Source organism: Panthera pardus, unplaced genomic scaffold (genome assembly GCF_024362965.1).
Source record: "Panthera pardus isolate Hobbes unplaced genomic scaffold, ASM2436296v1 HiC_scaffold_16, whole genome shotgun sequence".
Lineage (NCBI taxonomy): Eukaryota > Metazoa > Chordata > Mammalia > Carnivora > Felidae > Panthera > Panthera pardus.
The window spans coordinates 66,654,129-66,675,351 of NW_026526721.1; the positions used below are offsets into that span (position 1 = coordinate 66,654,129).

A 21,223-nucleotide genomic window follows, 5' to 3' on the forward strand; every position below is an offset into this window, starting at 1 on the left:
TTTGGTACTAATTCGAGCAATTTTCAAAGAAGGAAAACTTACAACTTTTCATCACTACATTGATGATACAGCTCCTGCTGATATAGTTCTGAAATAGGCTTGAAATCTTAGCACCCTTCAGATAATTAAAACTTTGTTTCTGAAAATGTAGACAGGCTCTTCTCCACTAAGGGTTGATTTTGGCTAAGCTACTCTAGTAAAGATAGGCCTATACAGTTTTAGGTTTTTAAAAATTCTTTCAACATCATAAGAAGTGAGACATAAATGTTTTACCATTAAAACTTCATACTCAAAGTTTTAGAAAGCCTCTGGGGGCTTTCCCCTCAGGATGAGGGCCTGTCACTAGGACCATCCAACAAATCATGACTGCTATTTTTAGCTCTCCTATGAGACTAGACTTGTATTTTCTAATGCTATGTGATCTAGCAGATCAAAACTAAATTAGAATTAGGAAATATAAGCCCTATTCATAATTCTGACAATTACTACCTGACTCATTTACTTCTTCTGTAGCTTAAGAATGTAGTTTGATAGGGGAGTGTGATACTGTGAATTATAATAAGAAATTTAAAATCGGTCTCTGTCGCATTTCTAGGACAGAACTTCTAAAACCCTTGACATTTCCTTAACTATGAGATGAAGGTGTCTCTTGTTATGTTAATGAGGTGACTTTCGGAATGCCCCTAGGTTACCTAAGGATGGGAGCTGGCTGCCAGAGGAAACAACTCTGTGATTAGAGGGTGAGTACTTTCAGTCTCACCCCTGACCAGCTGGGAGGTGCCTGGAAGGCCAATGGCTAATGATTTAATCAATCGTGCCTATGTAATGAAGGCTCCATAAAATCCCCAAATGACAGGATTTGGAGAGCTTGGAAGTTGTGGAACATGGAGGTGTTGGCGAGTGTGGTGTGCTCGGACAGAGGATGGAAGCTTCCTTTCCCTTCCCACATACCTTACTCTGCATCTCTCTTCCGTCCGGATGTTCATCTGAATCATTTATCACATCCTTTTATAATAAACTGATAAATGTAACTAAATGTTTCCCTGAGTTTTGTGAGTCACTGTACTTAATTTATTGAATCTGAAGAGGGTGGAGGTCACAGGAACCTCTCATTTACAGCCAGTTGGTCAGACTACAGGTAACAACCTGGATTTACAACTGGCACCTGAAGTCCTTGCCAGATGTCCTCGGAAAGGGGGGTCCTTGGAATCTCCAGTCTGTAGTCAGTTGGTCAGGAGCATATGTGTTAATTTGGGCTTGCAACTGGCCTCAAAATAGTGGGCAGTCTGTGGCACTGACCCTTAACCTGTGGAATTTGATGCTATTTCCGGTAGATACTGTCAGAATTGAGTTGTAGAATACCCAGCTGGTGTTTCCAGCATTGCTTGATGGTGTGGGGGAAAACCCTACAAACACATCAGAACTGGTCTCAGTAGGGGCGTTTGGGTGACTCAGTCTGTTAAGCCTCTGACTTCGGCTCAGGTCATGATCTTTCAGTTTGTGAGTTCAAGCCCTGCATTGGGCTCTTCTGACAGCTCAGAGACTAGAGCCTGCTTTGGATTCTGTGTCTTCCTCTCCTGCTTGCTCTCTCAAAAATCAGTAAACATTAAAAAAAAATTAAAAAAAAGAATTGGTCTCAGAACATTTTTTTGTTTTTTTTTGGTTTTTTTGGTGTCAGAGAAGCAGAACTTGCTAGAAGGGCCTGGCTCACAGAAACATGGTTTATGAAGAGAAAAGATAAAAGGGTGGAGATTATGATCCTTTGATCGCTGGATGCTACCTAGTGACCCATGATGTGAAACTGCAGTTACACTATAGTTACTAAAGGTAAAAGCTACCAATGCAATTTAGAAATGGTAGACCTAACCCCCAAGGAGTTGGCTCATTAGATATATAAGGAAATAAAAAATAATAATCACACTAAACATACAATCTCCTGGTTACTGTTATCTGTAATAGCTAAATAAAAGTAAAGTGATGGGTCTCGCCCTGATGATAAACCAAGTTCAGATTTGGGTCAGTCTGAGCTCTAGCCAGTAGCCTCAAAGTCATCTGTACAGGGGCAACACAAAGTAGCCCTAAGACCTCTGGTCATCGTTAAGGTAATCAATGTAGGAGGGCAATACCTACAAACTACCAAAACTAGGGGATACAGTGTGAAGAAGCTGTTTCCCTTTGCGGATCAGTATAATCAGTCTTTTTTTTTTTAAGTTTATTTATTTATTTTGAGAGACAGAGTGAGTGGGGGAGGGGCAGGGAGAGAGAGAGGAAGAGAGAAGAAGAGAGAGGGAGAGAAAGGGGGAGAGAGAGAGAGAGAGAGAGAGAGAGAGAGAGAGAGAGAGAGAATCCAAGCAGGTTCAGCACTGTCAGTGCAGAGCCCTTTGCAGGGTTTGAACTCACAAACCATGAGATCATGGCCTAAATTGAAGTCAAACACTTAACCAACTGGGCCACCCAGGCACCCTACCTACTATCATCAGCCTCTTGAGGAACCTTTACTAAAATGGATTAGGAGAGTAATTTAGGAGGAGGGTCTGGTCTTGGATGCTGCAGAACAAAAGGCAGAGGGTTGATGCAAGACCCCACAGCTCACTATAGTATAATAATAGTTGAGTGTATGTGATCCAGACACATGCGAGGCTGTTGCCAAGGAAACAGCTGGCCTGGTACACCGGATAAAAGCCACTGTAAGGTCTGTTTACCCTGAGAGGGAGACTGTCCCTTTTCTCTTATAAATGCCAAGTGGAACACCCCAGATAAAGGAGCTGATATTCTTCATATGCAAGCCATATGGGACTGCTTTATGATAACTGGGATATTTACCCACTGAAATCAGTACATTATCCAGGTCACAGTAAATGCTTTGGTTTAAGGGGGACCTTTAACCATATAACTGTACTGTTGCAAAACTGAGGGACAGTTTGGGAAGCCTTGTCAAAATTACCACCTCACTTCCTCTCATAGGCCTTAGAGATGATAATAAAAACTTGAGATTTATTAACAAGAGAATGAGAAGAGGCAGGGCCAGAGTCAAGAGACTTCCCAACAGGGTGGAAAATTTTAAAAGGTTATTAACAAATAAGGGGAATAAAGCAAATATTGACAGGAGCAAGAGAAAGAGGAAACAGAAAGGGGAGAGTTACAGGACTCACCCCAGAAGGCTGGAAATCTTTAGATGGTTATTAAGAAATGTGATGAATAAAATGGGTAATGATGGATTAAATAAAAGGTTTTAATAAAGCACCACCAAAGGTTGGGTGGGTCAAAGCAACCCCCCCTCCGTTAGTCCCCCAACATTAAAGGGCCTCAAACAAGACTGTTCTATTCACCATAATTTGGAGAAATTTTAAAAGCTTGAAGGCAAAAGGTACAATGAGAAACCTGACCAGTGGTTAGGCAGATTAATCAAGTTAATAAAAGGGCCAGGGTACCTTGGTTCAACCCGTCCCTCAGGACTCAAAGCCTTTAGGACAAGCGTAGGTAAAACTGTCAGGAGGTGGAAAAGAGAAGTTTCCAGAACTCTTTGATGGAAGATCCAGGAACTCTGGTACCAAAACCCATTGGTAAAGCCCTGATTTGGGCTACAATTAGATTAAGAGAAATGTAAAAATGTAATCGTTGATAGGCTTATGTAAATTGGAATGTTTAATTATGTGAAGAAGTTGTATCTCCTTTACCTGAATATTTTATGGTAATGAGTTGTTATGCCTGGTTGGGGAACACTTTCCCTACCTAGTTTTGTAAAACCAAAGCCTTTTGATGAAGTCCTAATGGAGATTATGATTAGAAATGTAAGGGTTGATGGAATTAAGGAAAAAGTCTGTAGGAGAACTGGTATGTTTGAAATGGCTTTAGATGAGGTGGTTGGATCCTTACCTGATTGCATTTTGGGAATGGACATTATGTCAAACAGGGGAACATGTCCCATAATTAGTATTGTAAAACAGAAGGCATCTAAATTCACTCTTCAAGCAATGTTAAATAGACACGCTCAGTGCGAACCAGCAAGATTGTCTAATCCCGCACAGTGTGGAATAAAGCTCAAGTGCTGGTAAAGACAAACTGTGCAATCGCCCTATGTGGAGACTGGGGCTAATGGCAGAGCTTGTGAGCATCTCATGACAATGACTACTGGGACTTTAAACAAGAGAATTTCCATTTGAGGGTATTTATTGCCTTCTTATCTGACATTATTAATTGATGCTATTTCTATTACTAAAGGATATAATATGATCCTGAAACCTGAAATACCCACAAAGTGTTGGGTGATATCTGAGAACTGCTCTAATGGAGATGGCAGTGCCCAGTAGAGTTCCATAATAAAATGGAAACAGTTTATACAGGATCCTGCTGCCTGGGGAATGAAAAGAAGAGATACTCAAGAGCAGGGAGCCTCTTTTCTCCTAGGCTTGACTCTGGAATTGTGTGAGGAGAAGCTGCTGGATTCCATTGTCACTTGGACAGTGCTCTAGAAACAGTCCTTGACTGACTGATAAAGAGCTGCTAGGTTTGTGGATGGCAGTTCCGAAGTGAATGGACAATATCCTGCTTTGGAAGGCCATCATTCTAATTAAAGAAGATAGAAAAGATCATCCTGGTGTGCTGAATTTCATGTTGTTTTCCTAGCAGTGATGAAAGAATTGAACAGAGCTAGGGAAAAGCTCTGTTTGGGTTTTCACTGGCTCATAAATAATGCCCAATAACTTTGCCAAAATGTCAGTCAGGAAGGCAATGGACACATGGCCTACTAAAGAAGGGTCCTCTTCTGGGACACAGTCCTTATAGAAATTTGAAGGGGTGCATCAAAATAGGACACATTAATGCCTTTCAGAAGAATTCCCTTCTAGGCTAGGAAGGTGACTAGAATCATCAAGCCAATGTCCCTGTATGACCCTGGAAGATGGACACCTGGATCTGTGAAATGAGTGGGCCTGGTTCACTGCAGCAATGCAGAGATGGGCTGAATCTAGACATATTCCTCTTGCACCCTCTGAGGCACAGAGTGCCAAAACAAACTATTCTATCTGCCAACAAGAGGGACCAAGACTGCAGATGGTTATTTAGCAGATTCCCTGTTAGGAAGGTCATGAATATAGCTGGCAGGTGAAATTAATGCTAGTAGCCTTGGAGGGCTACAAATGGGTCCAATAGGAACAGACATTGACTCTGGACTGTGCTTTGCTTACCTGATTGTAGGGGCAAATGCTCTGGGTACTATTAAAAGAACAGAAGAAGAAATTGCACCAGTTTGAATGGCTGACTGTTATTTCTTCAGACTAAAGAACACACTTTACAGCCCATAATGTTCAACAATGGGCAAAGAGATATCCTCCTCAGTACTAGTTTGATAGAGAACTGAAATAGGCAATTAAAACATTGGTTGTCGTAAATGGGGGAAGAGAAAGGCAGGAAGAGATGGCTTTTATGCCTTCATGGTATGTGAGTATATGCTCACACTCAACATGAACATGAGTGGGGCTAAAGGAGTCCCCACTGGATATATTTGTCTGTTTGGATCTGAGGAACTAAGGTGGGGGGCGGGGGGAAGGTGCTAACATACTTTCTTTCCCACATCACCTCAACTTTTTTCCTCTTAGCTGATAATAGGGGTCACAGGACCAGGACTACGGGTATAAGGGCTGGAAATGAATGATTCCTAAGCAAGAAACTGTAACTATTCCAAAAGGGGTGAAGGCACATCCTGCCCCATCAGGCCCTTAGGAATTGTAACATAAAGGTTAAAGCATTGAAGGAAAAATAGTAGTTATGGCTAAGTAAATGAATAAATGGGCTTTGTAAGGAGGAAAATCCAATATTAACATCTTAAAAGCCGCTCCAAGCAAGAAATGATATTGTCTTTTAGTTTGATTATGTCAGATACCTGAAAGGGTGAAGCCATATATTGCTGACACAACTCTTACTTTTGGAACCTGGTAAGCCTGCAAAGCTGGGAGACATTTCATATCCTGCCATCCACATTAGAAACTGGTGAACAGAAACCTTTTAGAGAATATCAAATACGGTAGTTTGATGTAAAAGTTGGCAAATGTTTCTTATAAAAGTGAGCTTTTTAAAATTAATTATCTTCTTACATCAAAAGTGTTGTGACTGACAAAACTGATTGTGCAATCTTTCAAATAGTTTATGTAAAAAGTACTACAATAAATCTGAGATGCTACAGTAGTTTTAATGAGAAGCTCATATTACCCATATTCTCCTTTTGGACTCTGGAACATCAAAATTAAGTGACAACTTTTTATATCCAGTAAATGTCAGTTTAAAAACTACATGGAATTTATCACATGTAAACCAAGCCCAGCCTGAACTGCAGAAAAGGCCAGTATATTCAGTTTATTTGATATTGCCTTTGAAAATCTTTCCCTAAAAAAGCTAAAGAAACTAAGAAATTTATCCTATTGATTTATCCTATTATTGATTATATTGCTAATAACAACCAAGTAGTATCATATATCAATTCAAAATTAATATTCTACATACCTCATGTATTCAGTATCAATAGGGGGAAAATGATATTCCTTTGAAAGCTATGATACTGTAAATAAATGTCTTATGAAAATGCATTATACTGTTTATGTTACAATAATGTAAGTTACCCTTTCCTTGATAACTCAGAGTCATCATTATGAAAAGCATATCATGCTTTGCTATTATTATAAGCAAAGTTCACAGGGGCTAATAAGGTGATTTGTCCCTATGCTAAATGGCCCTAAATGTTGTCCTTTCAGATGGCTTATTACCTACACATTTTTCCTATTTTCTGCCTCTATACTCATGGACATCTGAAACAACCTGCTACCATATATTTAAATCTGACAGTTCTCACTTCATTTCTAATTTACTATGAGACAGAAAACTTAAAACATAACCAAAATAAAATTTTTTTAAATCTCTGAGGAAAGATATTAATTTTAGTGCTTAGAATTTGTGGAATCACTGTTTTTATCTACATAGAGGTATTTTGGTGCCTAACATTCTGTTCTGGGTGGATGAGATTACTGGATAAAGGAATGACTACTCTGAAAAATGTAAGCTTCATTGTTGGAGTTAAATAAATACCAAGTCATTTAAGAATTAACACTACACATTAAAAAAGTTTTTTTAAGTATAGTAAAAATTAAATAAGACATGAAACCTTAGGATCTTCATAACTTTGTTCCAAGGAGATACCACAAGACAGAAGAAGAATTTTATAGCTCTGGATGAAGTCATAGATGATAATAGAACGTTCTTTATCGGATTCGTCTTGAAAGCAAGACAGAAGATACCACATTCTGTCTTTCACAGTCAGGCTTGGATCCAGAGAAGGTGGGACCAAACTGGAACTAATTTCTTTAAAAAACAAACAAACAAAAAGGCTTAAGGCAAAAATTACATGCATTCATTTGAAGCAGCAATCTTTAATAAAAAGACTGAAAAAAGACTCAGAAATCTAAGGGTTTACTTCCATGTAACCAATAACTCAGCATGACCTTATTCAGGTTATGTTGATCATATAGATGAAGTGCTTCATATTCTAGTGTGTATGCTGCCGAAGCAAGCACGAAGCTTCATATTCTAAAAATTAAGGCTTATGCTATGTAATTTATATTGTTCTATTTAATTAGGTGGGAGACAATTCTAAATATGAATATTTCTAAAAATAAATTTACATTTCCCAGAATAAGGAGTTAAAGACAGAAAAGGGTGTTTTGAAATGAATTTTAAATGAACTCCTTTAAAAAGGTTTAGTATGAACGTATAGTGTTACATCTTAAAAAAAAAAAAAAAGTACTCAACATAACACATTTTCCCTCAAAACTACTGAAAAAAATTTCATGCTTACTCAGGAACACATACATTATATGGCATTCTTTAAAATGCTTACTTATTAATTTTGCTCCTGTCTAAAACCAATTATGTCAGGTATGTAATGCAGCAACTGTAATCAGATCACAAGGTATTTCTAGATCATATCCTCTCTATTCCAAAGGTTTCTACAAAGGCTGTATGATTCAACTATTGTATATGTTCAGCTCATCAGTGTCACTAGATAAGTTCCAGACACAGTCAATGACAGGAAAAAAGTCTGAAAAGAAACTGGTATGATCCAATCTTCAGAGCAATCCCCTAAGATATCCAGGGAGTCCCTAAGGCTCCACTCCACTACCTCCAAGAAGAAAAGATAGTATTAGTAGCCTATGTGATAGGTAGAGGGGAGTAAGAATAGTACTTAAGACATTCATTCTAATGAATATATGAAATAATGTACACATGTGCCACTTCCCCCCCTCCTCATTTTTTTAATCCTAAAAATAAATTCTAGGAAAACATCAGGAAATTATTCTCAACAAAAAAGCCACTATCCTAATAGAGATTATCTTAAAAATTATATGGTGACTTAATCAAATAGTGATTACTTACCAGGATGCTTTTGTTCCTTCTGCAGTGAAAAATAATAGGCATCTCTTCCACCCCAGCACACTGCCAAACCAACCACCAAGATGTCATCACAACCTTTAACAGGAACTCCATCATCTCTAATAGGGGTTTCCTGAGGTAGGCTGACTAAATAAATCAAAAGTGAAATAGTTAAAAATCTCAAAATAAAGCCATTAAACTGAATGTTAAAACAATGATAATGATAAAAAAAAAACTATTTGATTGGCAAAATTTCCAGATCCCCATAATATGCATTATTTGGATGGTCTTTTTAAGGTATATGTAAGATCTTTCTAGGCTTCCCATCAATTAAGATAACTGTCACTTTGAAAAATTTATCAAAGATATCTTAAAATATATCCATAATAATAACTAAAGTGGGTATTAACTAAATTTTTTAAAGCTACATTTTGAATTGCTATAACTGAAACAAATAAAGACCACTGGTATACTATAAAAATTTTGTAGTGAACTCAGCAATTCTTTTTTTCTTTTTTTAATGTTTATTTTTGAGAGAGAGAGACAGAGACACAGAATCTGCAGCGGGCTCCAGGCTCTGAGACGTCAGCACAGAGCCCAACACAGGGCTCAAACCCATGAGGTGTGAGATCATGACCTGAGCCGAAGTCAGACACTCAACTGACTGAGCCAACGTAGGCACTCCTGAACTCAGAAATTCTTAACACTAAGAAACTCCAAAAAAATCAAGTATCTTACTTCTTGGTGAAGAATCAGGTATAATTTTGTATCCAGAGTCAACATTTTTTCTGAAATAATGGATCTCCAACTTTACAAATACAGGTCAAGAACCAGTCTAATAACTGGCACACAGTTGTTAAATTTAAGTGAACAATTTTACCCCTCTACCCGCTCAAAGAATGTGCTCAATTTTATATTTGTTGAATGAAAAATGGAAAGTACTAGTCAACACAAAACATATATAAAACTTGTCATTAACACATTTGCTCCATGACCTAAGTGTTCATCTACAGACAAATGAATAGGAAGATGTGGTATACATATACAATGAAATATTATGGTGCCATAAAAAGGGATGAGAACTTGCCGTTTGAAACATGGATGGACCTACAGGGTATTACACTAAGTGAAATAAGTCAGACTGAGAAAGGCAAATACCATATGATTTCATAAATAGAATCTAAAACAAAAACACATAAATGAATAAACAAACAAGCAGAATCAGACCTATAAATACAGAGAACAAACTGATGGTTACTAGAAGGAAGGGGAGGTGGGGGGTTGGGCAAAATGGCTAAAGAGAATGGGAGATACAGGCTTCTAGTTATGTAATGAATAAGTCATGGGAATAAAAGGCACAGCATGAAGAATATATATAGTCAATGATATTGTAATAGCAATGTATGGGGACAGATGGTAGCTATACTCATGGTGAACATGGTATAATGTATAAACTTCTCATATCATTATGTTGTACACCTAAAACTAATATAACATTGACTGTCAATTATACTCAAATAAAAAAATTAAAAAGAAAAACATGTGTTCCATGAATTGAAGATCAGACAAATACTCAAACTTTTATGAACAAATTCATTCATAAATACAGAGATTTAAGAAATCTGATCAAATCTTTGATTTCCACAGCAGGTCGACAAGCTGACTACAGCTATTCCCCAAGATACAGAATCCTTACTGTCATGAAGTAAGACAGGAATATACATGCATGGCATTATTTGGTTCAATTCTCTTAAAATGTGGAAGGACTCTGTGAGGATTTGGGATCAACATTTTGGTATAGAATTCATGAATATCAGTAAAGGTTATAAGTCTACTTGAGGTAAGTATTGAAAAATATAGTTAACATACATTGTTAAAAATATAGTGCCAATTTTCTATGTACTTTTGTGATTATCTAAGTAGATTATATAATACAAATTAATTATTTTAATTAATTAATAGAAAATAATTCATAAGCACTGATGATTAATAAAAAATGAGATACCAAAAATGGTGATCCATATTCAAAATATATTTGTTTTTACAAAATTATATTCTAACATTTATATATTATATAAAATATTATATTATGTATTAAATATACATATTTATATGATTTTTTAAAAGAAACATTGCGTTTAATGGTAAAGCTTAGCACATTACAGCACCAGATATGGGCTGGAGTTGAAGCAGCAGAGACAGGTAGATGACCTCCATGAAGCCTCGTAAAGTGAAAAGAATAAGAAAGGCAACAATTAGCACCATGGCCTGACACATGGCAAAACCCAGAATAGAACTGAAGAAATGCTGCTGTTTGAGAGCCAGGTTCCTGATACACCCAATGATCAAGCTGCCAAAAACTATCCCAGTTCTGGCCCATGTACCAGCCACAACAACTGGGATGGCTGCAGCAGCAATAAGCTTGGGTACTATGTCCATGTCCTGAGAGACAAGACTGCTATAGAACTCCCTTTGGACCACCTAGTGTGGGGAGCTACTGTGGCAAGGCTGTTTAGGGATTTCTGGCTTTTGAAGAAAAGAGGCAGACACAGGCCTGATTAGACCAGAGCTATAACAGCGGATCAGGGCCACAGTAATAAGTAGTGCCTTAGAGGTCTGCATTATTTCAGTATCCCAGCTTGACCTTTTTTCTCAGTGCTCAGTTCTGACACCCTGGAGTCGCCCATCACTTATACCAGATGGCAACTATTATTAATCTAGCTGCACTGAACAATAAGCTGTTCTACAGGTAAACCCATATAGAAGAAATTTTAATTAAATTGGAATAAATTTAGTACATTCATCCCAATTCACTATTTTACATATAAACATGAAAATATGAAAAATTAAAGAAAAAATTCTTACCTTGCTTAAACCTACCACCAATAGCAGCATTTTTAGAAGACCTCAAATTACTGATCTTTTCACAAGCCAGTGAGATGGAAAATCTCTTTTTGCACTGCCACTCCTTAATGAATGTTTGAAAGAGAATTTGGTCACTTGCTACATCAATTATGGCCAAGCTTTCTGGGCTGCATGAGGCTGCAGTTAACTGCGATCCATCCTGTGACAACTGCAGTGAAAAACTTGTGTCTCTAATAGGTCTATCCTTTTTTAAACTATCTCTACTCTCTGAACTTAAATCTTGGTTTTTAATAGCTGAAGATGAGCCAAATGAGTAACTTTTACCAAGCTGTAAAACACTATGCATTTTCTGGAGTTTTACAGAAGATGTTCCAAGAATACTTGGAACCACTAGCTTAGAAGCAGATGCTGGGATGGGTGTAGGAGGAATGAGTCCGTTATCATCAACTATACAGCTCTCTTTCCAAGGCAAGAGGGATGAGGTTTTACCATGATGGGCACCGTTCTCCAGTGCTCCAATCTTGCTCTTTATTTCAACATTAGGGAAAAATGAAATTCCCGGAACTTGATTTGGCTCCAAATTTGAAATCACTTGTTTGCCATTTAACTCCATATTTTCCCCTTTTAAACTAGACAAGTTTGTAGTGGCTAATTTTTGCTTTTCATTTTCTAGAGGACTGGACACTTCATCTAAAATTCTTTGCAGTCCTGGACTTAAATCAAACGATGCCCCTGACCATAGGAGGGATTTATTTTGCCCTATCTCAGTTAATTTGGATTTTTTAGACTTTTCATCTTTATCTCTTCCAATTATTTCTCTTTGTGAATAATCATTATTGACAGTTCCTGGATCACTTAGTTCTAATGCTGTAAGAGACACTGAGGTATTATGTTTTTCTTGGACAGGAAATATATCTACATTGTCCAAAGCTTCAACCATCTGAGCAGAATCCAACTCTGAAAATATAAGAGACTCCTCACTGAAACAAGTCAACTGTTGCTGATTATCTTGATTCTCATTCATATTTGATTTTCTAAGTTGGCCCTCTGGTTGTAGACACAGAGAATGACTGAAACAGTTTGACATTAGTTCAGAAGAAAGCGGTTCTTTTGCTTGTGTATCAGGTGGTTGTTCTTTCACTAGGTAATCTTCACTGAAACTGTCAAATAGTAAGCTATCACTCAAATTCAAACTTGTTTCAGGAGCTGGCAGACATTCTACTTCTACACCAGTGGGAGGCGGTAGTATAACTGGTTTCAAAGCTTCTTGTGTTTGATAACCTTGAAGAAAACTATTTAATTGAGAGTCAGTGACAGAAAGTTCATTCCTTTTAAAACAAGGGCCATTTTCCCTCAAGAGTATTGGAGAATGAAAAATTGAGCTTTCTGGAGTCAGGACATCAACTCCATGTGAATCGGTGCTTTGTTTCACAGTATCTACAGTCTTATCCTCCAAATGATCTATATTTGTCACTCCTGGACAATGTCGTTCACCAGGAAAAGTAATATGAATCTCATTCTGAAAAGAGATCACCGAGCTCTGTTTGTCTAAACTCTTCGGCATTGTCTCTGTTGCCAGGTTGGCATCCTTTGCTCCTTCTTGTTTGGCATTTTCAGTTGCCATCTGTTGTATAATTTTCTCTGACTGAGTATCCAGGTACAAACTATCTTCAAATTCACAAAGAACTAAACCTAAGTCAGAAACGCAATTATTTTTAGTTTTGTTTGCTGCATAAGCTTCCGTTTTTTCTTGTATTTTAGAGGGATTTAGAAAATCCTCATGCTGGCCTCCTGATTTACCAAATGCTCCAGTTGGGGGATGTATTCTACTGAGTATCTCAGTGCTGTTTATATTATCTCCTGATACCTGAAAATTATTTGATTTATTTTCCTCACCATTAAACTTCATAATTCCACACTTGATAATACCATTTGAGTCTTTATTCATATAACTACTGCCTGTCTCACAGGGCATTTGTCTCTCTAATATTTTTTTCTGTTTGGTATAAGTGTTTGTTTGTTTATCAGACTGTTTTTCTGCACACTGGTTAATTGAATGGGTGTCATGGTGTTTTACATAAACATTCTGGGTTTTTGAATCACTTTGTATCATCAGTACTTTGTTTATTTTTTCTGACTCAACAAAAGCTAGTGCTCTTCCATTTTCACTAACTGTACTAGTGGGATGACAAGTCACTTTTTTACTCTGGGATTCTGTAATAAAATGTTCCACAAGAATATTGTTAGTTTTTGTTTTGTTCTTTGAACTTTGTTCTGTTTGTGATGAGAATGATGCTTTGCTATATTTTCCCTCAGCACAGTAAGATACATTTTTAGCAAACGGCTCTGGACTTCTAAATTCCATATTCTTCTCATCTAAGGTAATTGAGTCTTCACAATAAACAGGATTAGACATAGTTTGTTCCTGTAAATCAATTCTATACATCCCAGTGTCTTTCACAGGGCTACTATCTCTGGATTGTGTTAGATGCTTACCACGTTTCCAAGATCGAGAGGCAGTACTCATCTTTTCTGAACTGAAACTCAAAGATTCTTTTTTTGTTTTCTCAAATAAGAGAGTTTGAACAACATTCTTAGTGCTTTTTTTCCCCTCATTCAGAGAGGTTACTAGCTTTTCTTTACTTCTGTTCAAAGAAGCCCGTTTTCTTGCTCTGGAAATGGAATGTACTTGGGATTCTTGATTCCCATTCCGTAACTTGTAATAAAAGGAATTTCTATTCTCTCCACATTTAACTAAATCTTGCACTGTAGTTGGTGAATGCTTAGCAAAAGAATCATTAAACACTGAGCTACTTTTTTTCTTTGATATTAATCTTTTACAAGATCTCTTAGTTTGGGGTGTAAGTTTCTGTTCCTTTACTTCTGGCTCACTGCTGGTCAATGAGTGTGTATTAGAATTTAAAAGGGAATATGGATTCCATTGCACTCCCATTTCAGCTAAATCCTGCTGCAGAATCCTTTTGGCTTCTTCTACTATAAGGGCTGCTGCTTCCCTTTCAGTTAAACCTTTTCTGCCAGTCACCCAAATATTTCGCATATTCCGACGTTCTTCAACTGCTTCCTCTTCCTCATCCACGGCCTTTCGGGCACTAAACAAGGATATAGAAAAAGAAATAAATTAATGCATTGATTCATTCATGCATACAGAAATATTTATTAACCACTAAACTGATCTGTTCTAGGAAGTGAAGAAATAGCACTGAACAAGAGAGAAATACATCTGCTTTCTAAGAGCTTACATTTTAGTTGGAGAAACCAGAAAACAAATGTTAGAATGCATTCCATATCAACTGATGATAAGAGTTGTGAACAAAAACGAAGCACCAGGAGGGGATGGCTGGTTCTGCAATTTTCAGATAGCAAAATTAGGGAAGGCCTCACTAAAACAGATGTAGCAGAAACTTTTTTAAAATAGTGTCATAAAACTTTCATTGAAACAAATCCTCCTATGTAATATTAACTCTAGACAAAATAGTTGAAGGAAATGGAGAGTGATCAAAAGAAAGGAGAAACTGAAAGAGGGTAACTAAAAACTTGGATAAAAGCCTGGAGTTTATTAATTGACAGAATTTGAAAAAGAGCTCAGAATAATTACAGGAGGTATAAAATGAATGGAGAAAGTCCAGAAATGAGATCCAGAGAAGGAAAACCCAAAATTCTCCATATAAATATGTTCAAATATCTAGCTGACCTCTAATCTATGCAAGTATGGGATGACTCTAAGCAGCCAGTTAAAAGTCTAAACTGAACAGAGATTTGAGTTACTGTCCACTATAGGAAGACAAAGTTTAGAGTTTGAGTTCAGCCAAGCTCACTGATAAAATATCAATGTTCTTTAGCGTAAAATAATAGATTCTACACCCTAAAATGCCAAACATATACATAATTGAAGTACCATGAAAAGAAAAAATACAGCATGAATCATAAAAACTATGAAAGAAATAATGGTCAAGAGACTTCTGTTTCCAACAAGACTGGTGTAAGAGGGACCAAGTTAGCCACTCACCCAAAACAACTAAAATACCAAGGCTAGCTCCTAAAAGATGTTGCAGCTTCCATTTTGCTCTCTTATATCACTTAGTCTAAAGAAAGCCAATCATCATGGCATAAGGACAACAACAGCTCTATGGAGAAGGTCACATGGAGAATTGAGCACCAGCTGGGCAGTATGTGTGTGTCATCTTAAAAGCAGATGCAACTCAACCCTTCAGATAATTATAGTCCCAGCCAACAGCTTTACTACAACCTCAAACCAGACCACCAACAAAGATGCTCCCAAGCTTATGACTCATAGAAACTTTGCGTTAATAATTATTTCTGTTGCTTTTAAGCCACAGAGTTCTTCTTTTAAAACATATTTTTCAAGTGTCTTTATTTAAGGACTCTCTACACCCAATGTGGGGCTTGAACTCACAACCCCAAGATCAAGAGTGACATGATCTCCTAAGCCAGCCAGGTGCCCCTAAGTCACTAAGCTCTTAAAGTAATTTGTTTCACAGCAATAGTTAATTAATTAGCCTATTAAAACTATCCAACTTCAAAGATACAAAAATCTCAAGGTCTACATATTTAGAAGGAAAAAAAAAGAATTATATCACCATCAGAATTCTCAAAAACAGCATGCACAGCAAAGAAATCATTTTCCTAAAACTTAATAAAAGAAAAGGTGGACCAAAAGTCTATATCTAGTCAAGATGTGCTTTAATTATTAAGGTTATAGATAAGCAGTTTTACACATACAAGAAATTAGGGAATTCTATACGATATTAGCCCTCAAGAAATCTATTAGCAGGTAAGTGTAATCCAACCAAGAGAGGACTAAGAGTACTTCAGCACTAAGACTGATGGTAAGAATATGAATAAATAAAAACGTAGATTATATTAGTTTTCATCTCTACATCCTACAAGGGTAGGGACAAGGGTGGAAAATTAATGTATAAATGTTATACATTGAGACAAACAGAACTAATGCACTTTTTAAACGGAGGGAAAAGGAGAGGGAAAAAGAAAACTAAAGTAAGCTCAATGTCAATGACTATTGTTCAGGCAATAGGTAGGTGCTACAGGATACCATTAAAATCTTGACAAACCAGGGATGCCTGGCTGGCTCAGTTGGAAGAGCATATGACTCTTGATCTCAGAATTGTGAGTTTGAGCCCCACGTTGGGTGTAGAGACTACTGAAAAATAAAATCTTAAAAAAAATGTTTACAAGCCAGATAATAAAAAGTACACAGGTACGCGCTAGAACAAAATACACACCTGTCTAAATTTAAAAGTAAAACTCCAAAGAGTACCCTTAAAGGTAGACAAAGAAACATAGTAAATACACAATACACATAATTATAAAATAATTTAAGAATTGAAATGGAACATTTTAGTTATATCAATAAATGTGATGGGATTAAATCATCTATTAAAAGAAAGACTTCAATTTGGTTCAGAAAGTAAAACACAATTACAACTCAGTGTGGTACATAAAAATCATACCTAAAACCAAGTGATTCTAAAAGACTAAAACTAAAGGGATGGACAAAAAATATCCTAGAAAAATGGAGCAAGAAGAAAGCAGTGAGGGCTATTTTGCATTAAATATAACAAAAAGAGTAAAATTTAATGCTAAAAACAACAATCATAGTAAATATAACATTACCAGTCATATTTACTATGAGTATTTACACACCAAATAATAAGCAACCATTTTTATGAAGCAAATATAAGAGATACAAGGAGACACAGAAAGAAGTGTACTAATAATTAGTAGACTTTAATAAACCATTCTCATTAAAACACAGATCAAATGTTGAGGAGGGTAATAAATAAGAATAAAGAAGACCTAATGAACATAAGCAATGAGGGTGACTTTTTATGAATATATCTCAAACACTTTACCTTTGTAATACAGAACACATCTAGTTTGTATTGATCATATATTAGAGCACCAAGAAAACATCAGTGAGTTCCATGAAGTATATGTGTTATAAATAGCATGTTAGATTGATGTGCAATAAGACTAGAAATTATTTTAAAAAATAAAAAAACAAAAAGCACTTCCACCTGGGCAAAAGAAGGAAACCATGCAAATTACATTTCTAACAAATAAAAACAAAATCTCTACATATCATAATCTATGGGTTATATTTAAAATAAAAACCACAGGAAAACTCACAGTACTAAGTTCATAGTTCTACACTAAGAATACAGTATTTTATTTATCAATAAAAATATAAAAGTCAACAAATTCCTAGTTCAACAACAAAATTAGAAAAAGTACAAAAGAAAACAAAAGAAAGCAGGAAGAAGGAAATGTAAAATTAAAAGAAGAGATTAATAAGGTACATTACTTTAAAAAAAAAGCCATAGCAAGGGAATTAAAAGCAAAAGTGAATTACTGGGACCTTATGAAGATAAAAAGCTTCTGCACAGCAAAGGAAACAACCAACAAAACTAAAAGGCAACCAACGGAATGGGAAAAGATATTTGCAAATGACACATCGGACAAAGGGCTAGTATCCAAAATCTATAAAGAGCTCATCAAACTCCACACCAGAAAAACAAATAACCCAGTGAAGAAATGGGCAGAAAACATGAATAGACACTTCTCTAAAGAAGACATCCGGATGGCCAACAGGCACATGAAAAGATGTTCAACGTCGCTCCTTATCAGGGAAATACAAATCAAAACCACACTCAGATACCACCTCACGCCAGTCAGAGTGGCCAAAATGAAGAAATCAGGAGACTATAGATGCTGGAGAGGATGTGGAGAAACAGGAACCCTCTTGCACTGTTGGTGGGAATGCAAATTGGTGCAGCCGCTCTGGAAAGCAGTGTGGAGGTTCCTCAGAAAATTAAAAATAGACCTACCCTATGACCCAGCAATAGCACTGCTAGGAATTTATCCAAGGGATACAGGAGTACTGATGCATAGGGGCACCTGTACCCCAATGTTTATAGCGGCACTCTCAACAATAGCCAAATTATGGAAAGAGCCTAAATGTCCATCAACTGATGAATGGATAAAGAAATTGTGGTTTATATACACAATGGAATACTACGTGGCAATGAGAAAAAATGAAATATGGCCTTTTGTAGCAACATGGATGGAACTGGAGAGTGTGATGCTAAGTGAAATAAGCCATATAGAGAAAGACAGATACCATATGGTTTCACTCTTATGTGGATCCTGAGAAACATAACAGAAACCCATGGGGGAGGGGAAGGAAAAAAAAAAAAAAAAGAGGTTAGAGTGGGAGAGAGCCAAAGCATAAGAGACTGTTAAAAACTGAGAACAAACTGAGGGTTGATGGGGGGTGGGAGGGAGGGCAGGGTGGGTGATGGGTATTGAGGAGGGCACCTTTTGGGATGAGCACTGGGTGTTGTATGGAAACCAATTTGACAGTAAATTTCATATATTAAATAAATAAATAAATAAATAAATAAATAAATAAATAAAATAAAAAAAATTAAAAAAAAGCCATAGACCTAGACCTAGGTCTAGATCTAACTGATTTTTAATCAATTTAAAAAATAGATAAACCACTAGCTAACCTAATCAAGAAAAAATAGAGATAAAGTAAAATTTATAAAATAGTAAATGACAAGGAAGGAATAACCATTGAAATAGAAGAAATACTTAAAATTCCTAAGAAACTAATTTACAAATCTCTATAAAAATGTATTTGAAAATCCAGATGCAACAAATAATTTTCTAAGGAAATACAGATTACCAAAATTGACCCCATTCAAGATAGAAAGCTTAGAGAGACTAATTTCTGAAAAAATAAAGTAGACAAAGTGATCAGGAAACTAACCCATTGAAAGGCACCATTCAACATGGTTTCATACAATAATCATATAAAAACTTCTAGCAGTCCCAAGCCTCCCTAAATTATTGCAAAGCACTGAAAACAAAAAATGCTTCATAATTCTTTTTCATGAGGCAAGTCTGATACCAAAACTGATAGCAAAACTTGAATAAAAATAGTGCAAAAAAACCACACAATGCAAGAAAACAATAGGCCAATATTATTTGTAAATAACAATGCAAAAGTATACTATATCAAATATTAGCAAATAGAATCTAACATCATATAATAAAATAAGATGACCAAATTAAATTTATTCCATAAGATTGATTCAATATTAGGAAACCTATTAATAAAATGTACCATGCTAATAGATGAAGGAGGAGGAAAAAAAAACTATGATAATCTTCAGGAATACTGGAAAATGCTTTGACAAAATTCAATACCCAATCATGACAAAAATATTCAAGAATTATGTATTTCTTACATAAATACACACACACACACACACACACACACACACACACACATACACACACACCATAGTTCTGAAACCAGTATCCTATTGAAGCAACACCAGAGGCATTTCCCCTAACAAACAAAGCAAAAATGCTTGTTTCCCCTAACAAAACAAAGAAAATTATTTACAAATAATATTGGCCTATTGTTTTCTTGTTTCCCCTAACAAAACAAAAATGTTTGTTTCCCCTAACAAAGCAAAAATGCCCAATATCTATTACTACTATCCTTACTACTACTACTACTACATATTAGAGATATCAGCTAATACAATTAGATAAATCAATTAAAAGCATACAAATTCTTACAGAAGTAAAATAACTATTTGTAGATGATGTGCCAACATACCTGGAAAATTCTAGAGAATCAATGATAAAAGTAATTCAAACAATAAAAGAATTTAGAAAATAGGATAAAAAATTATACAAAACAGCCTTCATATACCCTAATAATAACTATGTAGAAGACATAATAAAAGAGAGCAACCAATTAAAATAACAATAAATATTAAGTAGGAATAACTTTAACAAGAAATGTATAAAACCTGTGTGAGCAAAACTTAAAACTTTTGAAAACCTATATGAGGAAATCTTTTGAAAACTCTTAAAAGTCACAAAGACTAGATCAAATTCAAAGATGTTACCTATCCTTGGATAGGTTGACACAAAATATAAAGATATCAATTCTAAGTTAAATTTCAATACAATTCCTATAAAATATCAACAAGCACTTTAACTTTCATATGGCAAATATGCAAGAATAGCCAAAAAAAAAAAAAATACTGGAAAACTATGAGAGGAAGTGTCCTTCCAGAGATTAATAATTTATAATTTATAATTAAAAGTATTTACTGGCTCATGAATTGACAAAAAGAATAGTATATAAAATAGAAACTACAGAAATAGACCTAATTATTTATGGATATTTGGTATATGACAAAGATGGCATCTCAAATCACTAAGTCAAAAATAAACATTTTTATAAATGGGAGCCATTGGATAAAAGACAAAATTTGATCCAGACTTTATACTATACACAAAATTAAATTCTAAATACATCAGGAATCTAGATGCAAATCTACAAATACTAGGAGAAGACATGAATGAATTCCTTTTTAATTTCAGTAGACAAAAGTTTTCTAACTATGACAATTCCAAAGCAAAAAAAAAAAAAAAATTGACAAAAAAATCAATAGAAAAGTTAAAATTCTGCATGGCAAAAACAATGTAGTAAAAGCCAAAAGACAATTTATAAATTTTGAGAAAATATTTGAAATATACATATAAAATAAACAGCTAAGAACTCTAATCAATTTAAGAAGAAAAGATTCTTTTAAAAGGAGAAAGAAGGGCACCTGGGTGGCCCAGTAGATTAAGCATCTGACTCTTGATTTAGGCTCAGGTCATGATCTCAGGGTCCCTGTGATAGAGCCCTCTGCACTGACAGCATGCAGTCTGCTTGGGATTCTCTCTCTGCCACTCCCTTGTTCTTTCTCTCTCTATTAAAGTATATAAACATTTAAAAAAAATAAATAAAAAGGAGGGGGAAAAGACCAAACTCAGTAGAAACAAGAAAAGACATAACCAGATAATT

At 35.7% G+C, this 21,223-nt stretch overlaps 1 protein-coding gene and 1 pseudogene across 3 annotated transcripts in view; both read right to left on the reverse strand.

Annotated features, from left to right (window-relative positions):
- POLQ (DNA polymerase theta) overlaps window positions 1-21,223 on the reverse strand; it is a 120,272-nt gene that overhangs the window by 39,169 nt on the left and 59,880 nt on the right. For all 3 annotated transcript variants that reach the window (XM_053903420.1, XM_019448509.2, XM_019448511.2), the window contains exons 18-20: window positions 11,284-14,393; window positions 8,422-8,565; window positions 7,154-7,350 (exon numbers count right to left, since the gene is read on the reverse strand). In XM_053903420.1, the coding sequence (XP_053759395.1) occupies window positions 7,154-7,350; window positions 8,422-8,565; window positions 11,284-14,393 (3,451 nt within the window). The remainder of the gene's footprint in view (window positions 1-7,153; window positions 7,351-8,421; window positions 8,566-11,283; window positions 14,394-21,223) is intronic.
- Window positions 8,448-11,236, reverse strand: LOC128777256 (ATP synthase F(0) complex subunit C1, mitochondrial-like; annotated as a pseudogene).